General features: G+C 38.0%; 1 protein-coding gene across 2 annotated transcripts in view; it reads right to left on the bottom strand.

The window, feature by feature from the left end:
• The window catches only part of COL3A1 (collagen type III alpha 1 chain), a 51,499-nt gene that overhangs the window by 11,322 nt on the left and 14,718 nt on the right, over nt 1–25,459 (bottom strand). Inside the window, exons 2-34 of one of the 2 annotated variants that reach the window (XM_071562091.1) lie at nt 21,903–22,108; nt 20,178–20,216; nt 19,501–19,617; nt 17,836–17,907; nt 14,198–14,263; nt 13,563–13,616; nt 13,302–13,355; nt 12,530–12,583; nt 12,324–12,377; nt 11,926–11,979; nt 11,395–11,439; nt 11,171–11,224; nt 10,168–10,212; nt 9,386–9,439; nt 8,793–8,891; nt 8,629–8,673; nt 8,409–8,507; nt 7,011–7,064; nt 6,768–6,875; nt 5,534–5,587; nt 5,329–5,427; nt 4,454–4,507; nt 4,017–4,115; nt 3,808–3,861; nt 3,598–3,651; nt 3,006–3,059; nt 2,626–2,679; nt 2,377–2,421; nt 2,187–2,285; nt 1,989–2,096; nt 1,429–1,482; nt 404–457; nt 259–312 (exon numbers count right to left, since the gene is read on the bottom strand). In XM_071562091.1, the coding sequence (XP_071418192.1) occupies nt 259–312; nt 404–457; nt 1,429–1,482; nt 1,989–2,096; nt 2,187–2,285; nt 2,377–2,421; nt 2,626–2,679; nt 3,006–3,059; nt 3,598–3,651; nt 3,808–3,861; nt 4,017–4,115; nt 4,454–4,507; nt 5,329–5,427; nt 5,534–5,587; nt 6,768–6,875; nt 7,011–7,064; nt 8,409–8,507; nt 8,629–8,673; nt 8,793–8,891; nt 9,386–9,439; nt 10,168–10,212; nt 11,171–11,224; nt 11,395–11,439; nt 11,926–11,979; nt 12,324–12,377; nt 12,530–12,583; nt 13,302–13,355; nt 13,563–13,616; nt 14,198–14,263; nt 17,836–17,907; nt 19,501–19,617; nt 20,178–20,216; nt 21,903–22,108 (2,309 nt within the window). The remainder of the gene's footprint in view (nt 1–258; nt 313–403; nt 458–1,428; nt 1,483–1,988; nt 2,097–2,186; nt 2,286–2,376; nt 2,422–2,625; nt 2,680–3,005; nt 3,060–3,597; nt 3,652–3,807; nt 3,862–4,016; nt 4,116–4,453; nt 4,508–5,328; nt 5,428–5,533; nt 5,588–6,767; nt 6,876–7,010; nt 7,065–8,408; nt 8,508–8,628; nt 8,674–8,792; nt 8,892–9,385; nt 9,440–10,167; nt 10,213–11,170; nt 11,225–11,394; nt 11,440–11,925; nt 11,980–12,323; nt 12,378–12,529; nt 12,584–13,301; nt 13,356–13,562; nt 13,617–14,197; nt 14,264–17,835; nt 17,908–19,500; nt 19,618–20,177; nt 20,217–21,902; nt 22,109–25,459) is intronic. The other variant, XM_071562093.1, reaches the window with a different exon arrangement.

Genomic DNA, 25,459 nt, shown 5'->3' on the forward strand with positions numbered 1-25,459 from the left:
TTTAACTGTAAAACAAGATTGACACAACTATTGCTCACACTCTTGCCTGACCTGTCACCACAGCCCTCTGACCCCTTTGCACTGTTAAAAGCTCTGATTTTCTGAAGACTTTAGTACCTATGGATCTTGAGTCAACAGGAGTTCATTTACAACCCAAGTCTCTTGTGTTCCTGACAGGGTAGGTACAGCACTGATGTCTACACTAGGCTAGAGAAGCCCTGGTAAAGTTATACTGGAAAAAAAAGTACTGTGACTTACAGGACCTCCACGGGAACCCATTGGGCCTGGGGCACCTGCTGGGCCAGTCTCTCCCTGCAGAAAACAAGGATGGTCACTGGGTGCTTGGCTGCTTCTCATGGGACAGCCACTGCTGTACCAAGTGCCATTATAGAGCACGCTTTACCTTATCTCCAGGTGGGCCAGCAGGACCAGGAGGACCGATGGGACCTACATTTCCCTAAAAAATTAGAAAATAATATATTTTGTATCAAATTATGACAATGTTAACTCCTCTGTTTTGATCAACAGCATTTATGTCTCAGTGTAAACCGATTGCTAAAGGTATTTAAATGGAAGCAAGTCTACAATGTCAGAGAGCTGTTGCACCCTGTATTTTGGAGAGACACTCTGAGATCAAACCATTTTGGAATGTGAGAGATCGCCACTTGATCTTTTGTGTCCTCTTTTCCCCACCATCCAAATCTAATCCAAACCCACCTGAAGTTAACAGGTCTCTTTCAATGATGAACACTAACAGTTACCCTTTGCTCTAACTTTTCATACAAATAACTGATCCCCATTTCTTCAGTATATGTTCAATATCTCCTGACTAGCTCCCTGCCTTTTTTCTTTCTTGACAATTTAATGTGTACATTATGGTTTGCAATAATTTTTTTATATTTCCTCCAACTCAACAAAGCTGCACTGATATATTTGTCATTCCTCATTATTTTGATGGATACACTGCTTGCAGGTTTTGATTTGATACATGTATTCATTTCAAGGGTCTATTTTATGTGTATGTGCTATATAGATGTGTAAATATATCATATGTAGTAATCCGTAGAAGTATCCTGCATGAGAATATTTACTATAGATGTCTTTTTGTGATTCATTACAACCTGAATTCTCATCATTCAGAGATTTTCTTTACTTTTATATGATTGTTTTCCCTTCAAAACATTTTCCCAAATAACTCTGATCTTCTGCTTGCTAAAAATTATATTTACCCAAGCAGCAAAAATAACAAAAAGTAGTATTAAGTCTAATTTAGTTTTTGAAACCAATTTTGCACTACTGGAATGAAGCATATTGGGATTACTACTTTACCTCTCCTAGACTTTACCTATTCACTGTAACTTTATTCATGTTCTAAGTGCACACTGTGTGAAACTAATTGATCAACTTTGATGTATAAAGACTACTCACTCTCTCTCCTCTTGCACCAGGAAGGCCATCAGCACCTTTTCCACCAGGCTCTCCCTAGGAAGTGTAAGATGTAAAAAGCATAAGCAAAAACCAAGCATAAGGGGAGGGAAAGGATCTCATACTGAGGGTCTCTCAATAACCAGATTTCCTTACTGAGATCAAACAAATCTAAAAGTGGAGATGACATTCTGCCCAGTATTCAACATCAGATACTATATACTTTGATGGAAAAAATCCAGATTGATTCAAAATGAAGTCTATGCCAAATTGTTTGCCCATGGTATAAATTACTCTCACAATTCATTAGTTTCATTAGAACTCTTTTGGTGTACCCATCCCCCAAGAGATCTAGCACAGCAAAATATCTAGCATCTATTAAACCAGGGGGGAATTCCCATATTTTTCAGCATATAGGACCCATATCACATTGCTAACCCTGCAGCACTGCTACACAATCTGCACTCCTGAAATCAGGCCAAAAGTGAAGACATGAACAAGCCCAGTGCCTTGTGGGAAGCTAACACTAAATTAGCATAAAATTGGCAATGTGTGTGTGTTACCCTCTCCCCTTTTGGTCCAGGACTTCCAGAAGCTCCTCTTTCCCCTGGCATGCCCTGTAAGCCTGGCAGTCCTGTGCCTCCAGGGGGACCAGGCGGTCCAGGAGGACCCTGAGGAGTAACAAAAAATAATTAGAAAAAAACCAAAATTAATCTGGACGAGAGACATAATAGCAGGAAAGCAAGAAAGTCTGTGGGTACCTTGGCACCTTCTGTGCCAGCAGGACCTGGTCCACCTCTTGTTCCAGGAGGTCCTGGAGGACCCTGTGCACCACGTTCACCTGGGATACCATTTTCACCCTGTGATAAAGAAATGTGTTATTCTTTGTTTTCAGGTTCATACTTCATTAATTCCTTCTTGCCATTGCTGAAAAGTTGCTTTATTATTTACCTTAGGGCCTGGGAATCCGGGTCCTCCAATATCACCTTTTGGCCCCTGGTTATGAGAAAATAAATGTAAGTTATCCATGCCCTTTCCTTAGTAAATCTGCATTGTGGTTGGCATCCTGTTTCTGTCCTCTATTTTTAACAAAAATCAGACTTCTTTGTTCTGCAGAGAGCTGAGAACTCTCTGAATTTGGAAATGCATACAGGAAGAACTTCTCATTTTGTTATTTAAATTAAAGGAATTACTACTCACTGGTTCTCCAGGCTTTCCGTTTTCTCCAGCTGGTCCTGGTCCACCAGGCAAACCCTATATGAAGGAACAGTATTATCCATGTTACACAGATAAATTACGCATTTTCCATCTTGTAATATTTTTTTTTAACAAAGATGTGTACCCAAATAATTCAGATCCTTCACAAAGGCAGAGATGCCAATTTGATAGCTGAGGGTTTTATGTTACACAACTTAAGATAACTACCCAGCTTGCAATTATGGTACATGACGTAATAACTTTTTTCTTACTTCAAAATATGATGACATGTACTGCAATGTAAATGTCTAGATGCCTTTATTTTTTTTTCCTGTGTGTTTTAATCTATTAAAAAGAATCAGAAAGCAATAAACACACAGCACCTGGAGGCCAGGTGGGCCTGCTGGTCCTGGTTCTCCTCTCTCCCCAGAAGCACCCTAGAATCAAACAAATGAGTAAAAAAAGCAGTGAACTTGTCTGACAATATTTCAAAATATAAACACCTCTACACCATCTCTAATCTATGCCTCAATATCATGATGTGATGATGACATTGCACAATCCCAAAGCCTATTGTATATTGATGTTCTGGTATTTGCACTTCTCACTCCAACCACTGTTTGTGGTTCACCAGATACATTTTTACTCCATAATAGACTGAACTTCTATAAAGATTAAAGGGAGCAACAATACACTTCAGTTTGAAAAGGGTTTCAATGTGTCTGAGCTCTAAATTGACTTCTCATTTCAGTCTACACCAGGTATACCTGACTCAAGTTTCTCCTAATGAAATTTTGAAAATTAATTCATAGAAATAATGGCAAATAACAGATCTTCTATTTGTCTTCATAAAAGAAGATTTCTTTATATCATTAAAAATATTTTTATTCCCTAAATTCACAGTGTCTATCTGTAGATGCCAGACCCTCTTTGGTAATAATTGATCATTGCCTCAAATGGGACCACCACACTTACAGTAGGTCCTGGAGGACCCGGGAGGCCAACATCACCATTCTTCCCAGCAGGGCCCTATACAAAGACAAAATTAGGCTATGGTTAGTGGTTAAAACAATTTCAATAATATTAATCAAATTAGTATTAATTAATATTATGCCATTATTAAATTTTCATATGATGTCTTTATTAAATTATATTAATATTAAACAAAATGTTAATGAAACTTACAGGTGTTCCAGGTGGTCCACCAGGGCCTCTTTCTCCATTCTTACCCGGTGCACCCTTACAAAAGAGAGAGATCCCATTTGAAATACTTGTTGTGATCAGAGGACAGTAATCTGAAGATGCAGCAGGAGACAGCCCTGTTCTGGAGCAATTTATTTTAACATTTGACTGATCAAGCATCAGTACAAGAGAAGCGGAGAAATCGCACTCACCTCATTGCCCTTAGGACCTGGGAAACCCATTACACCTGGTTGGCCACGTGGGCCTGCAGGACCAGGTGGACCAGCACGTCCAGTGTCACCCTGACTGCCCTGGGATAAGCAAAGAGGAAGAGGAGACAGGGCATCAATTAGATGAAATAAAGGAATATCCATTTAACAGGGAGTGAGGGGTCAGACACTCGTTCAAAACTTATTATGTGTTTTGTATGTCAACTGATCTTCTGTATATTCTGTATTTTACACAGGATTAAATGACAGGATTTACAGACTATTATTACAATGATACAGGTAAAGTGCTCTGGTAATTAAAACAAACAAAACATGAGAAAATTAATCTGACTGTGATATCAAACTGTCATGTGGATACTATGGGATGAAGGTGAGGTCAGTAGGAAGACTAGTATAAAATATTTGCACAATGTACATACTGGAGGGCCAGGTTTTCCATCACTTCCAGGGCTTCCTGGAATTCCAGGCAAACCCTGCAATTGAAAAAAAATAGAGTGTCATACTTTAGTGTAAAATGTATAGTATTAATTTTCAATACATAAATATATAAAAGCTCCTTGTTTTATTTCATCCTCATTAATAAAGTTTAAAAGTCCTCCCATTTCCCCTGTTCCATGAAGGGGCAAAGATGGAGAAAGCTACCAAATTCTTTCATCATGGGTTTATTGCTTTTCCTGAGAGGCACTTTATATAAACAAGACATTGGTCATTAATCAACAAGCATAAAAAAATGTGGGTTTTGTGAAGAAAACTAATTTCAGATGGTAAAAAATCAAGGAATGAAACAATTCTGACTATATACCTCTACCTAAAAGCAACAGAATGTTGACTTATTTTTCTACATACTATTTTTATTGTATTTTAGATAATCCATTTCCATTTCTAATAAAATCCTGTTTAGCTCCCAGCAGCCTGCAGTTGGGCTTTTGAATTTCAGTAGATTTGTTGTCAGCGGTTGTTAATTCTCAGTTCACAGAATGTTGTCCTGTTGTTTCATGTACACTTACACATTTTTGCATGCTTTGAGCATTACATAATAGGCCACCTCTGAAAAGTTTCCTGATAAGTACTATGGAAACCTCACCAACAGCTTATTTGCTTTAATTGCAAATAAGCAATAAATAGAATAATTAATGGTTTTAAAATATATATATTATAGAATTTAATTATTAAAAGATATTTGAATAATACTTTAAGTATTAATATATTTAAATAAAACCTCCTCAATTGTATCAGTTCAGATGATTCAACCCTAATAGAGCTATCTCTGTTTCTTGGAGCTGTCCTGTCTTACTCTGATTCCGGGAAGTCCTGGGCCTCCATCTTGTCCACGTTCTCCTGCAGGGCCGCTGGGGCCAGGAGGACCTGGGCTACCACGTTCACCTGCAGGACCCTAAAAAAGAAGAAATCAGCACCTCATTGAATCTGAAATTCTCTATTCAAAATCACATGGATTCTCCAAAAGTTTGGAGGGGGTTTTTTTAGAGGGAGGTTTGTACCTTTTCTCCTGGAAGTCCATTGGTACCAGGTAAGCCACGGAAACCAGGGGAGCCCTGACAAATAAAACAACAAACTATGGTTCATAGGCAACAAGACATAAGCAAATGGGTTTTTCTTCCAAACTATTTACCATTAGACCTGTTATTATGAAAATTAATGGGGAAAAAAAAAGAGATGGAAGGGACATTTCACTCTAGTAAAAAGGACTACAGATTGTTTTCTCTCTGGTTATAACACTTCTGTTGAAATAATAGTCTGTCCTCTATTATTTTTAACTGGCCTTGCATCATTATTTATGAGTTTTCTAGAAAAATAAAAAAATTAAAACATCACATTCAGTATTGAACAATTATGTTCCTCTAAATCAATACTGAAAAGTGCTCTGTGGTATTGCATTGCTTTAATATTTACATTTATTACTATCTTCATTGTTTACAAGACATTTGAAATATAAAATTTAATTTGCAGCCCCATTTATGCATTTATTATGATTAATTTGTTCACTATGCATATTTGGTTTCCCCATAGTTTCAGCAAACATTGCAAACAATTATTAAGTTACGAGTTATAAATAGATCAGCACAATTTCCTTTGGTTCAGATGGGAACAGAAATCTAAAATTTGTAATGATGTTGCTATTTATTTTGTTGAATAAATCAATTCAGGGATTCCTTTGTGATAATGCTCTTTGGGAAGTTATTGATCTACTATCCAAAGAGCCTATTTGCAGTAAAGATACTATAACACAGAAGACATCCTGACAATATTGTTGTTATTGACATTTAAGATGTATTGACAATAGAGATGTTAAAAGCAGAAGATTTTGCATTAATTTCACTTTCCAGAGCTGAAATGTTCATGATTGTTTAGTTTGTTAACTGAGATGTAACTTTGAAATTTGTATTATTTTCTCCGCTTTGTAGTTCTCAGAGTTTATGGTGCTTTTCAGCACAAATCTTTTGATGCAACTTTCAGATCTGTAAGATTACTTCTTCAATATCAAAGCCTGAAAGGAATTAATTTATTTCAGAGGGGGATAGATCCAAGCACTGAAATTCAGAGGAGTGCTAGATAAGGATTCTGCCCAGTTTAATAACCCAGTTTCACATATGGGATTTGCTTAGAAGGGATGTGGAGCCAAATTTCTCCTGGAAGTATTTTGAACACCCAAATTTGCTGTCTCTGCCTTAAGTGAAAAGGTACCTCATGTGCAGGTCACCTGCAGGACCTTACCCTTTCTCCAGGGGTTCCAGGTACTCCATTCTGCCCAGGTTCACCATTTGCACCTCTTTTGCCTTCCTCACCAGGAGGTCCAGGAGCTCCTGGGGTGCCGTTTTCGCCCTGGCAGCAACAAAGCCCAAACCCAACAGTGAAGGCAGAAGTCTCCATAAAAATCAAACATGATTTGTATGGGGAGTGATTCGGGGTTCAGACTTCCTTGGAAAAAGTCTCTGAATACATTTCAAAATCACTTACACGCTCGCCTTTTGGGCCTGGTTCTCCTTTTGCACCGTCCTTACCAGGGTCTCCCTAAACAAGAGAAAGTTGTGTTAAAACTGTAGTTGTGACAGGGTATTGTTCTAGAGCTGCTGGACGTACCAAAATACTAGGAAGTAGACATGATATCTTTCATATTATTGAGTTCTTTTTATTATTTTACATTCTGTAAAGGAATTAGCATTCACTGGCTGAACCTGGACATGGAAGATTTGGGGTTCCTGAAAAATCCGTTAATGAAAGATGTGATACTGATGCCGAAAGGGTTTTTGTTCTGATTTTCATATTTTGTAGATTTTAGGAACACAGTAGTTGTAGATTTTTAGAGGGTTAATATTTCTAACAGTTTAAGTTTAATGCCTTTCTATCACTACCCCTGTCCCAGAACAGGGAGCTCAAATTCCTTTAGTTAATTAATCTTGTTTAGACTCCTTTCCAAGGTAAAGAGCTGAAGGATATCAGAAGGCCTACAGAATGAAACATAAACATAGGTCAGAGTGACCCAAAAGCCAGAATTGGATGAGCTCCAAGAGACCTTTGTGTGCCTGAGGAAGAAGAGCTGATGAAGACAGAGGGTCCTGACGACCCCAGACCCAATTCCAGGGGGTTGGACCAGGGGTGGGACTGGGGCTGGACTGAGAAATGTGTAAAGCAATGATTGGAGGGATCTTATTATAAAAGCCATGGAAACAAGAACTGGGACACATGCATGTCACCATGTATTCCTGTGGGCTGTAGGCCCTGTGTTATTAAAGGACCTTTACTTTTTATCTTACCCTACACTAACGTGGCTCGAAGTCCTGTTTTTGGGGGGAAGGGTCATTCACGGTAACAATACAATCTCAAACACCACTGAGTAAAATTTTATGCCTGTTTCTGACCTATGTAAGACATCGTTAAGTCTTGTTTGAAGTCTTTGAGTGTTTCCTCTGACAAACTATATGTGGTGTAAGGCTGTCAGAAATGAGCCTGCTAGCGCAAAGGACAGTATAAGAGTAGGTCAACACACTAGGTGTAGTGGGCTGTGGACTTATGGGAATTTAAACAGGTGAAATTAGGATTTTAAATCAATAGATTTTGTATAAGGTAGCTATTTTAGATGAGCTATATCATTGTTGTGACTTTCTGAATTGATAGATAATTTAGGAAAAGAAATAAATAATACTACCATATTTATGTCTATTTTATATATAGAAATGCCTAAATATGTGAAAAATAAGTATATATTTATAAAAATAATTGCCTACTTTTATCATGAAATAATTTTTTAGACCATCTCAAGTGAGTAGAAATTCTGTGGGTTTTTAAAAAATGGTATCAGAGTTACTTCCACCATATTAGTTTCTACAACCAATGTAATGAGTATTAGTTACTCACCGGACTGCCTTTTGCTCCAGGGTTTCCACTTGTGCCTGGAGGACCAGGAAGACCACGGCCTCCTGGTAGACCAGGAGCACCAGGAAGACCAGAAGCTCCCTGTAGAGAGTAAACAGCAAACGGGGATGAAGAAAGCATGGCAATGTTGGACTCTACCAGTCTAAATGGTGACCCACACCAGCACAGCGCAGCAAAAGGCAGTGATATGAACAGTACCCACCGGTTCACCCTTGTTGCCAGGACTGCCAGCTCTTCCAGGAGGGCCCTGGAAAAAGAAATGCATAAATAAGCAATGCTGCTAGAACAAAACACCAAAGGACACCAAGGGCTTTTTGAAGAGCAGGTGACACAACACCTCTCAAATCCCATGTGGTGCTTATGTACCTGAGGTCCAGGTGGCCCAGCATGACCCTGAGGACCAGGTTCTCCTCTTTCTCCAGGACTACCACTAGAACCAGCAGGACCAGGAGGACCAGCTTCACCCTACGGAAAAAAGTAAAAGGAGAAAATAAATGCATTTTAACCTTGTCTCCTGGTCAATCAGTATTAGCTTAATGGTTTCTTCCTCTACTGTGGCATCTCTGTGTGATTTGGGAAGAAGGTTACCACCATCATCACCTGAGTGCAAGAGACAAATCAGACAGTGCCCCGCTGCTGAGGCACACGGTACCCAGCCAGTGCTGTGCTCCAGCCAGTACACAATGCATAGCTCCTGAAGTTGTGGGAAGTTCCCTTCAGTCCCTCCCATAATACTACACAGAGCACAAGATCTACCATTTATTGGTGTTTTGGGGTGGGCATTAATATGGATGATGGGGAGAGAGTTTGTCTCATGCTACATATGAAAGCACATCAGTTCTAGGCTTGCAAACAGTGTAATAATCAGAGGAAGAAGGGCTCATAAAATGGTGATGTTCATGACATAAATTGCATAACTATGGAAAGGACCAAATCCCATGCAATTATACATCTTTTACCTTAAAACCTGGAGAACCTGGAAATCCTGCAGTTCCAGGGGGGCCTGGAGGACCCTTAAAAGTGAAAGAAATACTATTAATGCAAAAAGCAAAAAACATGTGGAATTAATCTTAAGTTTAAAAAAAAAGTCTGATTATGGGATTTTTCTCTGACTAAGGAAACACCTGGCAAAATAGAAAATATAAATCACAGTGTAGAAGATGAAGTTTGGCTAGTCCTAAAGTATCACACCTACATCTTGGTTACCCTGACTTTTACATGTTCAGATACATGCCTGTGTTTTAAATTTAAACCCCATGAAATCTATCATTAAAGAGATTGTTATAAAAAATGTTCAGCATCTGTTCTAATTACAAAAAGTTGTAGAAGGATAAAAGAAAGCCAATGCAGCTGTTGCATATACAAGGGTACATGCTCAAGTTTCTAGGCAGATGAGAAAGAAAAATATTTGCCCATCTGAGACAGCTAAATATTATATTTGATAAGACCATTCACAATTTGATTGCATAGAGTACAACAATTCTACCCATCTGTATGTTCTCTCAGAATAATCTGGTTCTGGATTTTTGCATTTCCTGATCTACAGTGTTAAAGCTCTCCTATTGCACTCTATGCTTTAAGTGTCTTAACCAACAGTTATGAAATATAATCACATGAAATGCTCATTCTTAAAGCAGGGCACACCAGTTTCAGGTTTTCTGGCACTGCAGAACATCAGCTAGAAGTAACTAGACTAAGGCAACACAAATACTTCAAGTTAAACAACTGCAAGATGTCTTACAGGTGGGCCTGCTGCTCCTGGAGATCCGTCTTTGCCATGGGCACCCTACGGAAAGAAAAGAAATGTTGGGTACAGAGCACTGCCCAGACACAGAACCAACATGTTTTCATGTTCATCACTCAGAGACCATGTTCCTGTGTCTGTACATTCCCTCTTAGCTGACCAAGACCTAAGGATTCCTCAATTTAAAAATTCCAAAATAAAAAACTGAATATTTTGTGAAGGAATGTCCAACACTTCATGTGACTTGTGCTGTAATGATGAGACAGTAAGCTGTAAAAATACATTCTCATTACATTTCTTGTGGAAATAATAGCATCATCTGTGTAAATAAATAAGGTTGCAATAGATGTATATTTCAAAGTAACAGTACTAATTCACATGAAACCCTAAAATTTCACTCTAAAATCCTAAAAAACTATGGTATGACTTAAATCCTGCTGCCTACCTTGTAGATGTATCAGACCAGGTCCTCTACTCAGTTTATGTGGTGTTTGTACAAACAAGTTGCTGGTTACTATATGTTAACTGTGCTTTGTTGGCTGTGTTGAATGCTATGAACTATGAATTTCTTCAGAGCAAGCAATGTACCCCTTAATCTGATTTAAAGAGGAAATTTGTCTTTTTTGCTGAAGCTATATCTGAGATTAGATTTTTTCCTCTCTCTGCCTTCTCCTGCTCCCCTTTTTTCCACACCTCCTCTCTGTTCCTCTTGAATGAACCTGAGCTTATGATGAAACACTGAACTCTCCCTCAATGTGTAATCAATTCATTTAAAAAAGGAAATAGAAAATAAGATGGTGAACATGTTGTGAGTTAGAAGCGTTATGTCTTTAGCTGGAGATTGAAAAGTTTTCATGTGTGATTTTTACAGATGCCATGTAGTTTTTTAGTTCTTTGCATTATAACTCTTTTAATGAAAGGCATGAAGTAGGGAATTCTCAACATACTGGATCCAAATATGTGCTGCCTCTGGATAAGAAAAATGGCTGCAAGTACTTACAGGGCCACCGGGATTCCCAGGTCTTCCTCTTTCACCAGCTGGACCTCTTGGTCCCTAGAAAACATGAAAACCAGTCAGTTAAACAGCTTCCAAATTGATATGGCTGGGCAAAGAAACATTTCTCTTATTTGCATGCCTCACTATTCAATGCATGTGGTGAGGTAATTAAAGTAAACAGAATTATGAGTAACAGTATTTAAACCCTGCAGGATGCACATATTTACCGGCTGGCCTGGTGCTCCATTTACTCCAGGAAGACCAGTTTCACCCTGTTATGGAAAGAAAGCACCAATGAGAGAATGAACTTTAGTGAGAACATTTTTTGGTTTGTTCATGAGGAAGAGACACAAACAAGACAACCCAATCCATTGGCCCTTTTGGCATCATGCTGAGTGACCTCAACATGAACTCAGGTCTGAGAAGTCTGAGAATTCTAAACAAGTGCCAAAACATAATATTAAACAGGGAAAAAAACCCAGAAATCCTTGTTCCTTAAAAATATTATTCAAAAATTCTAGATTAACCAGACATGTCCTACATTTTAGAATCTCATGTTTATTATGGCTGAAAAGTCAGGACATGATGTGTTTCAGAAAGTCTAACTCCTTTGGGATGATTCTTATTCTTTTCATAGAACAATTAAATGGGTTTCTTTAATGTTAACTGGATTTCTATAAGATGCAAAGAACAGCTGTACAATAAATGGTGGAGGTCATTAATCTACCTGTTAGAAAGATGACACTCCAGTTTTTTACCTTTGGACCAGGAGCACCACTGTCACCTTTGGCACCATCTTTTCCATCAAAACCCTGTGGGAAAGGAAAACCAGATTTGTCAATAGTATTCTTCCTACATTCTTAAAAACTTGATTCCTCATAGCAAAATACTAAGCCCCTGAAGGGCATATTTTCAATAATGAATGCTATCAAGTGTTGTGAACACTTTTTGGCATTTGGGATGAAGCTCTACAGTTGAGGTAACTGGACAAAATTTAAGGATTTTTTACGGAAGGTCGGATCACATTGTTCAGAAATTTGCCTTTAATTCTCTGATTCAGTCTCTTTGAACTGATGGCTGAAAGAGCACAACCACGCAGCACTATAATTCAAGTAGTGCAACAGACTCGGCTATATTCAATATACTTAATACTTACTCGTTGACCTTTCATCCCAGGCATCCCAGGCATTCCAGGGACTCCCTTGTGACCCTAAACACATAGAGAAAGTTTGATAAATTCTGAACTTACTGTATTAAAAGCACAACCCAATGTTCAATGTGAGTCATGTTCACTTGACTAACTTAAAATGGGAAAAAACCCATTTGATTAGAAGATTGTTGTTAGTGGGGGCTTTTCCATACCGGTATTCCAGGGATTCCACGATCTCCATTTCTGCCTGGTCTTCCTGGTTCTCCCTATTGAAAGAAAATAAAGTTTTGTTAGTGTTTTGCTATGTTTCAGTTACTGGCAAAGCACTAGTTCTAGAAGATGAAGATGAGTCAGAATCAGCAGGTGAAAGTTCTACCAAAAATAAGGGGGTAAATCATAGCAAGGCAACAGTTCACTGCCTTCCAAAAAACAGGTGCCAGAATTTAAAATCTCAGTTTTTAACAAGATTTCAGTTAATATCTAAGTTATTTCAAGCTAAAATTTAGAAAGAGATGATCCCATAAAGCTTATTTTTCATGATAAAACACTCAAAATGGACATAATCTTTAGCTGTTTGTCTTGTCTGGTACTATACCTGTCCAGGACTGCCAGCTGTGACACAAAAGATGGTATTAAATAAGTAATCAAAGTAAGATTTAAGGGGAGCAGAAAACTATCACTACTGCCTGATTTTCTTTATACCTGCTAATTTATTTTGCACCAGATCAAAACAGTGTATTTCATGCTTATGTTTTCTTTTTTTTTTATTATGTAAATCAAATTGCTTTCTAAAATTGAAATGGTTATTTAAAGGATAGTTAGACCTAAAGCATGCCAATTACAGTCATATTGTCAAATGGAGAAATATGGAGATGGCAAATATTCTCAAATGAAATGGTAGCAATGTACTCTGCTCTCTTACCATCTAAGTATAATTTTTTTCTTCCCTTTTATTAATAAATGGATGAATAACAGTGAACTTACATCTTTTCCAGGTGGACCGACTGGGCCTATCATTCCAACAGGGCCTGGAGGACCCTATAGAAAAATAAATAATATTAACTATAATAATAAAAATTATTAAGTCTCTTTCAAACTAAAAATGCATTAAGCTTTATAAAATACTGGTACATTTGACACACATCATAGTAAGCAGACAGGATGAACTGTAAAATGTCAATCCACTTCAATGATGACACAGATTCATGCCTTGAACATATACAGTGATATGAAATGTATACATACGGGAGGGCCTGGTTGTCCTGGTTCTCCAGGGGAGCCTTGGTACCCAGCAGAGCCCTATTATGCAGAAAAAAAGCTAGTTAAGATGTGGGTAATCACAGGCCTCATTTCATGGTGCTGTCATACTTTATAATCTCATAATTGTAAGGAGAATTGTAGTCAAAATGGTAAACAAAGCACCAAAGGTGAATTTAGCAGAATATGCCTCCATGAAAACAGAATTAAAACTACTCCTCTAAAAGGAGATGGATGTCAAAAAATCAGTCCCTTTGTGTGTTTACTGAATGTTTTAGGGCTCCCATTTTCCTTTACCTCCTGTTCAGTTTTTGTATGGATAGACATTTGGGATTGTTAACAGAATGACAGGTAGTGGTATGTCCTAAAACAGCCTTGGCTGACACCCCACAGATTTGCAGAGAGCTCAGGGGAGCACATGGACTTAGGCACGCACAATATGTAGCCCTCAGCTTTTGAGTCTTGGTGATGCATAGAAGGTATGACCCTATCAACAGAGGATGACATTTATCTATACAATTCTAGATTTATCAGTTGAAAAAGTGCTTAATATTTAGGACAGAGAAAAAGAGAAGCTCATATAAAAGAATATGATGTGATTATGAAAAATTAATTTTACTTACAGGGGGACCTGCATGACCAGGTGGGCCAGGGGGGCCACTGGGGCCAGGGGGTCCTGGAAAGCCACTCTATGTGTAGATTAAAAAATAGTAGTTATATTAATGTATTAATCTATATAACTATAAAGCTTAATGTAGTTGTAATAGTCATCAATACCTGTGAAATAAAATTTTACATATTAGTGCAGAGAAAAATTCACAATGACCTGCACCTGGTGCAGTAAAAAAGAAGCAGCAGTGCATATCCACACTGCTAAACAAACACATTGTCTTGTAGCTACAGTGCCTTCAGAAAAGGGTTCACTGGTTTTCTCCTTTCAAGCTTAACTAATATACTCCACAAGATATTTTGAAAGCTGTGATTTTTCCTATTTGAGTCAGTATTCCCCTTCTCTAGACCCCCACAATGATGCCCACAGCTCAGCTTTTCAGGAGAAGAATAGATAACTGGAATTCTTAATTTGTTTAACAGAATAAATGGAATGTCAGCTTCTCTGACATATAACTGACCTTTAGTAGCCTGACTACAGCTTTCTCAGGACTTAAATGTATACTGAATTAGGGGCATAATTTTCTATTGTCAGTAAAGCAAGTATTTCCACCAGTGAAATCTTTTCTGAACTTTAACAGTACTAAGCCATAAGAAAGGAGGTCTGGACTAACCAAACCCTCAATATTTGTACTTCCTGTAACAACAACCACAAAAGCATTTGGTGCTGCAAAACATAAAACATTTGAAAGTTAGCACAGTGGTTCTTTAAAAGCTTTTGTTTAATTAAACCTTTCATTTGTTTCATAAAGCCAAAAGAGTTACATATATGAATTACATGAGAATCACTGTGTGCTGCAGTAGTGGCACTATATCCCACAATTTATTTATCCACATAATGTGTTTCATGGGATATTGCCATATTGTGTCAGAAGAGGTCATATATAGGGGGAGCCCCTTATACTGAACTGGGTTATGGACTGATGGTCAGAAGAGCTCAGGCACAGCAGTCATCAGAAGGCTTGATCAGAAGGCTCACATCTTAGGGAGTTTATTCAACATAGATTAACAGACAGCTCTTCACAGCACATAGTAGAAGTTAGTTCCTATTAGTTCCTATTACATCACCTCACATCCTAGTAGATCTAGATCTGACTCACTCTGACACAGTAATATCCACACCTTTTATGCACTCTCACATCTAACAAGCTATCACATAATTGGTTAACCAATTCACCTTGCATACACCACAGCCTCTCATTGGTCTCTTAGCTACCACACATACTCCAGGTAGCTCTGTTCTCTTTAAGGTAGAACTCCAAACAGCTTTCCTTAAGGAATGCACTCACTGTCACCCCCACAGTAATGTATTACAGATGATACATGAAACTAATTTTCATACTACAAGATTAATTGGTGCTACACTGTACTGGCATATACGGGATATTACACTCCTATACTACAAATACATTATGTTAATATTAGTTTACAGATTGCCTAAATGAGTGAGTCACTGTAATATTTGCTATTTTCTAGGGCAAAAAGTAGAGCGAGTGGCAGAGCAGTTATGGTCAGGGTAAATGGGCTGGCCTTTGAGGTGTGCATACAATAAGCAGTCCCTTGCTGTTAATTGTTAGAACTCATGAGGTATAAGGCAATTATAGATTCAACACAAATTACAGTCATCAACTCATCAACAGCAATCAATTGGTTAGACATATGGCTATAAACAAACAAGATACTATCTTTTTACAGCAACACATTGAGGAGATAATCTGACAGTTTGGAGGGCCATGTGCCTGCTGCCAGCATCCAGGCTCAACAAATGAGCATATTTCAGTTGGAGGATGTTCACTGGAGAAAAGAGACACAGACAATATGTGGAGGTTATATGAGAAAGTAATGAGAAACTGTGATGTAAAGCACAAAATCAGTCTAGAAGCAACAGAAAGCCATGGGAAGACAGCAATGGAGAGATGTGTGATAGAGGAAATGTCAGGCATTGTAACTACTGATGGACAAATCTTGGTGCTAATTTTTAATTAATCTTCCAAATTATTTCAAATTAGAAACTTTCTCAAACCGAGTATTTGAGTTGAAAATGGATCTATGTAATGCTAATTATAGGTATTATTTATTCCTAATTGTTTCAGTCACATCTGTCTGCAAGTGGTGCCACTTTGCTGTCAGGTATGTCATGATACAATGTAAAAGACCTTATGATGTGAAGTATTCAGACAATCCTGAAGACATGAAGACATTCTAAGTTGTCCAATAAAGTAGTTTGTTGGGGTTTTTTAAAACTCAAATCCTGGAATCAGAGCACATGAAATTGCTACTCACTTCCAGGAAAATGCCAAAATAGAGAGGTGTAACCATAGTTGTTAACTGAAAGAGCTGGTTACTTGACTGGTTCAACACATCCCATATTAAGACAGCATGTAGCAAATTGTAGATGATTATGATAAGCTGTGGGTAAAACCTTTGAGGAGTTGAATATGAATGAATGAATAAATAAATACAAAACCACATGATTGAAGAAGACGAATACATTGATGATCATATTAGCCAATGAAGGAGGTAGAGATAAATAGATTAAAAGAAGGTGAGAAAACAATGAATTGTATTTCAGCAAAATCAGCTCTCATGATTAGTAAACTTTATTTCACAAGATCATCTGATTGAACCCTGAGAAAAAAACACATTTGCTTGAAAGTGCCTTGTTAAGTTACAATATGTGATACCCAAACTTGTCACGTAGAATTGGACTGAAAATAATGATTATGATTCATGGAGCAGCAACCTATTTCAAATGATAGCAATTCACAACATCCTCTATATAGCAGTTTGCCTGAATCAAGAACACTTCATGGTGAGTGTCTCCAAATCCCAGCAGCTAAAAGGAAAATCACGAGGTGCAATATTCAGATTTATTTTATATGGGAAGTATAGCTTAGACATAACTCTTTCAAGCAATCCATGCTTTTTGTAACTAAAAAAAAAAATTGTGAAAAGCTTGGGCCAGGCCTAGCAGGCAGATACGTCATCCTTAGAACACACACATAGCTATGGGTAAAAAAATGGTAATTGTGAAAGGAAAAAGTGAGAAGATTTTAACTTCTGGGATGAAAAAAATAAGTTTATAAGAGGGTTTACTTGCTTGTTATGAGGAAAATTTAAATTGTGGAAAAGTAAACAAGTGTGGAGCATCATATTGAGTAAAGACAAAATGCTGCTGATCTGTAAAGGAAGATTAAGGGCAGTAGAAGAGATAAAAAAGTGATGAAAGGGAGGGAAGCAATTAGTGGAAGAATAAGAAGCAGATAAATGAGGAAGGTATGTAAGGGAGAAAGAATAAATGTTTAGGTAGTGTAAGAAAGTGAACTGGAGACAGAGATTAGGAAAATGAAGGTAAGAAATCAAAAAAAGAAAGTGAAAAGACGAAAAATCCAGATGAACTAATTGCTACTTTCTAGAATAATGCTGAGCAAATTGCTGCCTTACATCACATTCAACTTGCAGGCAAAAATTAAATGAAAACTTATATTGTTAAATTAAAATCAGGATACATACACATCCAAGGTATAATCTACAAGCAGAAAATTTGTTCTTTAAATAAAGAAAGAACAGAAAAAGTGCTATATCATCTTACAATGGGCTGTGGGTACCCGATACCAACTGAGCCAGCCTTCACATCATAGGAGTCATACTGTGGAGAAAAACTCTGTAAGAGAAATAGAGAAAAACAGAAAGAAAAAAAAAAAGAAAAAATGTGATTCCTATGAATAAAAAACTCTTTTCTTGTACTGCTATGCCAAATTCAAGGAAATAATTAATTTGTATCTACTGAGTAGTATTTGTTTGACGTATAGTTGCCATGCATTTACATCATCCAGAACAGAAGCGCAGCCAATGTCTTCTTTCTGAGGTCATGGTAAAGTTGGCTCCCTAGGCTGGGAGTGTCCATTTGTCATCTTGACAGCTGGGCCTCAGCAGACCAAAAAAATTACCATTCTCTCTCCTTTTAAAATTCTTCCTCCAGTCTCTTTTCTTTGGACTTAGTTGTCACTCAAGGAAGTTGATGAAATATTTTCTTTTGCACTAAAGAATGCAACTGTTTATTACTAGTTTCCTCATTTCTTTTACCTGTGACTAATGAACAACTCATTTCATAGTAGCAGGCTTAGTTAAATGATATGGCACTAATGCAGTAATGCATTTATGGCACACAGGTGGCTGAGCAGGAAGGGTTCAATACATGCAGTGTTCTCCTAATATACCAAACCACTGCAGACCCAGCCCCTGCACTGGACAGGTACAAGACTCCTGTGCTACTGATATCAATCCTTCTGTCAGGATACAACAGCACATCTTTGACAGAGTGTTGGAATGAGTGACTAATTGAGCCTTTTGCCCTCTCCTGTCAACCCAAAGCTAGTAGCTCTCTTGCTATATTGCTGAGGTGTCCATTGAGACTGGTTAACTGATCCATAGGGACCTCTCCCAGAAGCTCTGTCCTGCAGAGGCAATCCCTTTCAGAATTAAATAAAACCAAGACATTTTTCTTCCATTTCTGCCTTACCTGGGAGTGGAAACATACATGGAAGTTATAATCAGTGGCCTATATTCAAAAATAGCAATTGTTTTAGCTTGCAATTTTTAAGAACTTTGCTAAAGAAACCCAATTTTGTAGATCTAGGCTTGGTCCATGGCATGGGAGACAACACCATCTCTTAAAGCACTGCCTGGGGCTCAGGTACCAGAACAAATCCAACTGCACAAAACCTTTTGCTACACATAAGTTCTATTGCTGAGTCTGCACAGCTCTAATAAAGTTCTTTGGTAATCAGAAACAAATTCAAGATTCAATGAGCCAGAAGTAAAGAGGGAGCATGACAAAACACTTCCTTGCAAGCAGAGGACCTGTCTTTAAGTCTAGTCTTGTGAGAATGTTTCTTTATTCAACACACATTTCGTAAAATATGGGAAAGTTTTAGAGTTGCCTAACCATTAAGATTGAGTGGACATACTTCCTCCTACAGCCTTTATCTGGTCAGACTATTTCCTTCAACAGATCTGGCTTTAAAAGTTTTAAAACGTAAGATAAGGCAGAGATTTCATTGCACTCCAGGGAGGTCTTATGGACAAAAATCCAAAACAACAACAAAAGTCCACATTGCCATCAGCTCTGTTTTTCAAGAGCACTAATGAGAGATGAAAGCAAAGCACCTGTTAAGGTGCAGGGGACAAGTGCTTACAGTAGTGCTTGGAATGCTTATGAACAGCAAGGCAGAAGCTGAACACAGTGATGACTTACACCTCCGCTTATACTGGGACACGACTGGCAGATTCCGGGTGGCCCAGGAGCTCCAGGACTCCCTGGCTGTCCTGGTGGGCCAGGGGGACCATTTCTGCCTGGAGCCCCAGGAGAACCCTGCAAAAACACAAACAGATACAGATGTTGTCATTTGCCTCCAACTTCAAGGGCATTGCAGAAAAAATCTTTCCATTCATAACAAAGCCGGTGTGACCATGGTGGGAAATCTCTGTTAAACACAAGACCACAACCAAATATTCAGGGAAGACATAGCAAACCAAATTCACACATGGGAGCAATTCTTTGCTGCCAGAGCCTTATTGCAACTGATATTTGGTCAAACACCCTAGAAATACTAAACAGTTCAATTCCTGAATCTAAAATTGATACTGCTAGCAGAGTCCATAGATTTTTTTTCCTACTGGGAAGAAGTATAACAAAACATAACAAATGTGACTCAATTTGGACTAATCTCTCTGCGTCCTTCAGTTTAAATTTTGTGGAGTTTTGTTGAACCTAAAAGGATACTTCTAAGTAACTACATAGTGCAATCTGTGGACAGTGCAGACATCAATGAGAGCTCAGTATCTTAGCGTCTTGAATTGGGCACACAACACTAGAGGAATTGGTCTTAATTTTGTTCATTTCCTTGAGAGAATAAAAACAGCTGTACTTACAGGGTCTCCTTTGGGGCCTCGGCTGACTACTCCAGGAGTCTAAGAAAAAAAAGGAAAAGTGATTAAATTTAAAAAGAGAAAAAAAATACACCCATAGACAAGAGCAAAGCACATTTTAGCATTTGACTAAAATTTTATGACATGAATTCCATTTATTTTTATTCAATGTATTTAAAAGCTATGGGATTATTGGTCAGTCTATCAGCACTTTCTTGGTTCATCCATAGAATCACACCTCCTGTCCAGCCAAATAACATGCCACTAATTAAGTCAGTAGAACTTTGCTATTGAGTGCAGTGAGGACAGAAGTCCACTGTGGAACACTGTAAGGGACAGTTTTCTTTTATCCCCAGTCCAGCATGTTAAGTATGAGTATGCAGCTAATTTTGAATTCTCAGATCCACTTTTCCAACTTATTTATTTTTCAATTAACAATTCAGTTACATGTTGCTATCTGGATTTTCAGTTTACATACTCAGCTGCTAGTGGAAACAAAGAATGTTCAGCTGAAACTATCTTGGACCTTTCAAGGTGACATTTCCCTATACACCATCCAAGGTCAACAGGACAGCTTCCAATGGGGTCATATATCAAAGAGAGAGGCTAAGGGGAGTATTCCAGATGTCCTTCATTATCAGCCACCCCAGAACTGATAAAACGAGTCTCTAGACACAAGAGTGGGATCTCCAGTGTGGTTGTATGTACCACTCATGGACACCCCTCAAACTGTTCACTGCAGTAGCTCAGGTAATCCTGGAAGCAGTAGAGTTACACTAGTGTGGTGCAAATAACACAAGGTAACATCTCATGTTTAAGCAGATACTCTAGAGCTGCATAAATGCATCTTCTCACTCTTCCATCTACACCTCTCTTTCACTCTTATCTACTAGATAAGAACCTTCAATGTGTCTGTACTCCAAGAGAATCTCATTGATATTAAACATGGCTGAAATGTTCAGATAACCTTAGAGGTCAGTGTAGCTGCCTCACCCACTACAGTGGTGAGGGAGAGGAGATGGCATGTGCTACCATTCTTGGCTTTTCTGAGGTTAGGTTGCTGCAACTGGCTTATATAATGTTGGTGCCTATAAACATGATGATGATAAATTAGGGATGCACAGTTTGAATCACTTCTCCTTTCCAGGGCATTAAGTCAGCAATAAGTCTGCAAAAGAAAATTTACTCTTTAGTGGTGTAGAATTGAGTTGATAAGAAATGCAGATGCTCAGTGTGCTGTGAAAATTTTCCAGTTTTCTTTGACTTTTTGTTAGCATTGATTTCATGGATATAGATTTATCATGTGGTCAATAAATAAGGTGTTTGCTTTATTCCTATGCTTCTTCCTGAAATGAAGCATATAATAGCTAATTACTGCCCTCTTTCTACTCTTTTTCTGTAACTGTTGTATATGTAAAACTGTGTTGAAAGACTTAATGCTTTCATCTGCATAGGCCAAAGGACTAACAAACATTTTACCATAGCTGGTGCCAATTCTCTGATAGAATACAGAAGTATTCTCAATTTAAATGATAAAGATAAAACTCTGTGTAAGTTCAAGCTGGTTTATAAATGTGATTTGGCAAAATTTGCCCATCCTAAGTATTTGCCTAAAGCCAGAAAGTGACATTGAAGAGTGTTTAAGAGCACCTAAACCAAAATGAATTGAAGTTGACATGGATCAAGAAGGCAGCAACATCAAAGAAAGAACATCGGGAATAAACTTACTCTTGGAGGTGGTGTTGTTGTTTGTGGACAAACTGGACAGCACTCTCCAAAAGGAATCTCTGGGTTGGGACAGTCCAGCTCCTGGTCATCACAGATGATGTCATCACAGAGAACAGATCCCGAGTCGCACACACAGATTTGGCATGGCTCTGGTTTCCAAACATCCCTGTCAGCATACTCCTGCCCAAGATGGGTACATCCTGTGACTGGAGAGAAAGACAAAATTGGTTCATATTTTTTCAAATGTTTTTTCTAAATCAGAGATGAATAAGATGAAAACTGTAGGATAGTTTGTTTTGTATGTTACTGTAATATAGGTTATGTGCGTGAAGGAAAAGGCTAAATACTCCTCTTCAGACGTTGGAAGGATCTGTTACATTAATTGCAGTCTGCTCTGCATTTAGAAAGAGACATCAATGGAAACCTCCTGGAGCTGATTCAAAGCTCAATTGAATTTCTGATAATCTTCAGTCTAGAGTAATTTTAGTGTCAGACTGAGTTACTGTCTAATTATCAATTGAATTCTCCGCTGCAGCTAAAATGTAAATGTGCCAAACTTCTCAAACAAGTGTATCGTTGGCCCCCGTGTGCCAGTATGAGCACTTACACATGGAAGAAACCATCTGTCCAGCATGAACTCTTGTCACCAGCATCTTGCATTAATAGCTAGCACCTGGGGGTTTCAAAGTGGTTTTTGAAAGCCAACGTATGTGACATATCTAAAAGAATGTTCACATTAATTGCCCACATGGTTTGCAATTATTGTGTCATCTGGCCTGTTTAAATGTTACAAGTGTCTGTATTTTGAGGAAAAACATTGTTCATCTGTACTATTCATGGCTTTGTAAATTCCTTCCAACATCTGTTTTGCTAATCAAACTTGTATATTATGAACTTGAAAAGACTGACAAAATTCGGCTTCAAACATTAAATTTGGGCTTTGTATTTTCTTAGAAAAACACCATCCAAAAAGCTAGGTCATTTAAGAAACCAATATGAAAATAGCACTACAAAGTTTTATTAGCTAATTTTAAGTTTTATAGAAGTGATTAGAAGTCTCAGATTACAAGTATAAATACCAGTGAATGTCTTGAATAAAGTAAGATTATTTAGATAATTAATTCAAACTCAGTTTACAAATGAAAAATTCTGGAGGAAGAGCTATTTGTGCACCTACATCATTTATAAAATTTTAATACCAGAATAATTTAACTACTACACATCACCCTTCAAAAAGAAAAACAAGATGCCAAAAGATGTAATTCAAAGCTCTGACATTAAAATTACCACTGGCTCCAGGCAGAAATTTCCAAATGCCATAAAATTGTTGTAATGGTCATTCTTATGTAGTACAAGTCTGAGTCCAGATTTATAGTGCAGTGCCTTCCTATGGATTATGCAGTTCCTTTTTTTGTTTTTTTTTTTTTTCCCCGCTACCTGCATCTTTGATCTTTGTTTTTTTTATCTTTTCCACTATCACATTATCACACTTGTGTCTTTTCATCTCCTTACATCCTTTGTTTTATTTTCTCTCTGTATTTGTGTGTATCTGTTCCCATACCCACATCCAGGCTCTTTAGCAATGAACATACTTAGATGTGTTTCCTCTCTTCTCATGCTCCTGAGTTTCACGTATTCTATAACATGTGACTTCCCTTTTCATCTTCCATGAACACTCTTATTTTGTACCTGAACAGTTCATCTTCTTTATTGTCATGTACTCAGCTGAGATGAGCTTTCCCCCGCTCACTTCCCGTTGTCTCATTCAGCTGCTTTTCCTGGTCCATATTAACCTGATCTTTTTCTTCTATTCCACCCATAAAATTCATCACCTCCTTGTATGAGCTCTGGAAGGGTGATTGGGAATCCAACAAGGACATCATGGCTAACTGAGAGGAGGGCTGGAGTGTGGATCTCAGAGCAGGGCACTGCATGGGACAGGAGGTTCCTTTTTCTGACTTCAACCCTACTATAGGCTGTCTGTGCACACCAACTTATGTTATTTTTGCACTTCAAATATACTTTAAGCAAACAAGAAAATGTTGTCTTGTCAAGGCTGACACATGTTTAAGACTTGATTTTGACCACTATCTTGACTAGAATAACAACAAGATGCATCAAGCTTCAAAACCCCTTTTCAGACCTTTTCTTTGCCTGATATCAGGCTGAGAGCCCCTATTTTGCCTTCCTTTGACAACACAAAAATTCTTAAAATCAAAAATACTCCAGTGGCATATGAAAAGTTATCCCCCTCAAGCATTCTCTGTCACTTAGAAATTTACTTTTTTCTTTTCCATTCCTTTTGTGTCTCACAAGAAAGTTCATATTCTGCACAAGATAGATGAGGAAGAACTGCTAATTTCCAGGACAGCCCCTTCCTCACATCCACGCAACACAGGGGCACAACATCAGAGGAGGCTGCTTCAAAGGACACCACCTAACAATGACTACCTTTGAAGAGGACCTAGACATCTTTCCTTAGTCTGCCAAGCTAGATCTAATTTCTGGAAAAGGTGTCTGGTTTCCCAATTCTCACACCACATAACCATGTCTGTGGATCTCAGGTTAATAAGTTAATTCTCTGCTTAGTTAATTCCTGACTGTTTCTGCAAGAAACATTTTCCTCCTTTTCACAAACCAGGATTTCACTGTGGGCACTTTGGGAAAAAGCAAATTGCCCAGGCTTGACAAGACTAATGATAAATATTTCCTGACAAACAAGAAATCTGAAATGCATTTTATAAATGAGAAGTGCAGCATTATGAATGAAATCCTCTTTCTAGTGACTCAAGAGAAAAACCAAACTATAAAGTGGCAAACCTGAGTAGCTCAGTGGACGAGTGGCTCAGTGTACACACTGTCCTTCATGTGCCGGGGGGAGGCAGAATGCCATCAAAGCTCCTGGGGAGGTTAGAGCTCGCTATCCATCTCAAAGGAGCTGGTTGGATACACCCTGGAGAGCAGGGATGGGCACAGATCGGTATCACCTGGGGTAACTCAGCTGAAACTCTGCTTAAGCCCTTCCCAGCTCCACAGGTTAAAAAGGTTGTTTTCATTTATAAACATAACAAGGAAAGGGAGAAATTATTTGTCTTCAGGGCAAGTTTAGATACAATTGTTAAATGAAGATACCATAATACGGATCTAAAAGAACTTAATATTATTACTGTTTGGCCTTGTAATGTACAGTTGTAGGAATAGCATACACATATAAAAAGATGTATAGTATACACACTTTTCTGTACCAAAAGATATGTTTAATTAATTGTAATAATCAGATTTCCAGATTTCAGTATCACTCTCTTAGCCTTTCAAAACCACATTTTTAAGGCAACAGGGTCCTTATTCACTAGGAAATTCCTATCCAAGGATTTGCACGTTCATCTGTCATTTTTTTCTTCATCCTTACTTAATTTCCATTGATCTGTTCTGTTGTTTACTTATTTCCAGAGATGTGATGCTGCTGCCTTACAGATAAGAGGACAGCTTGGATAGGGAGCAGAAAAATGGCATCTTTGCCATAATTTTGCACTGCTGGTTAGAAAAGATTCTGTTTT

The sequence above is a fragment of the Pithys albifrons genome, chromosome 8, assembly GCF_047495875.1.
Source record: "Pithys albifrons albifrons isolate INPA30051 chromosome 8, PitAlb_v1, whole genome shotgun sequence".
In the NCBI taxonomy this organism is placed as follows: domain Eukaryota; kingdom Metazoa; phylum Chordata; class Aves; order Passeriformes; family Thamnophilidae; genus Pithys; species Pithys albifrons.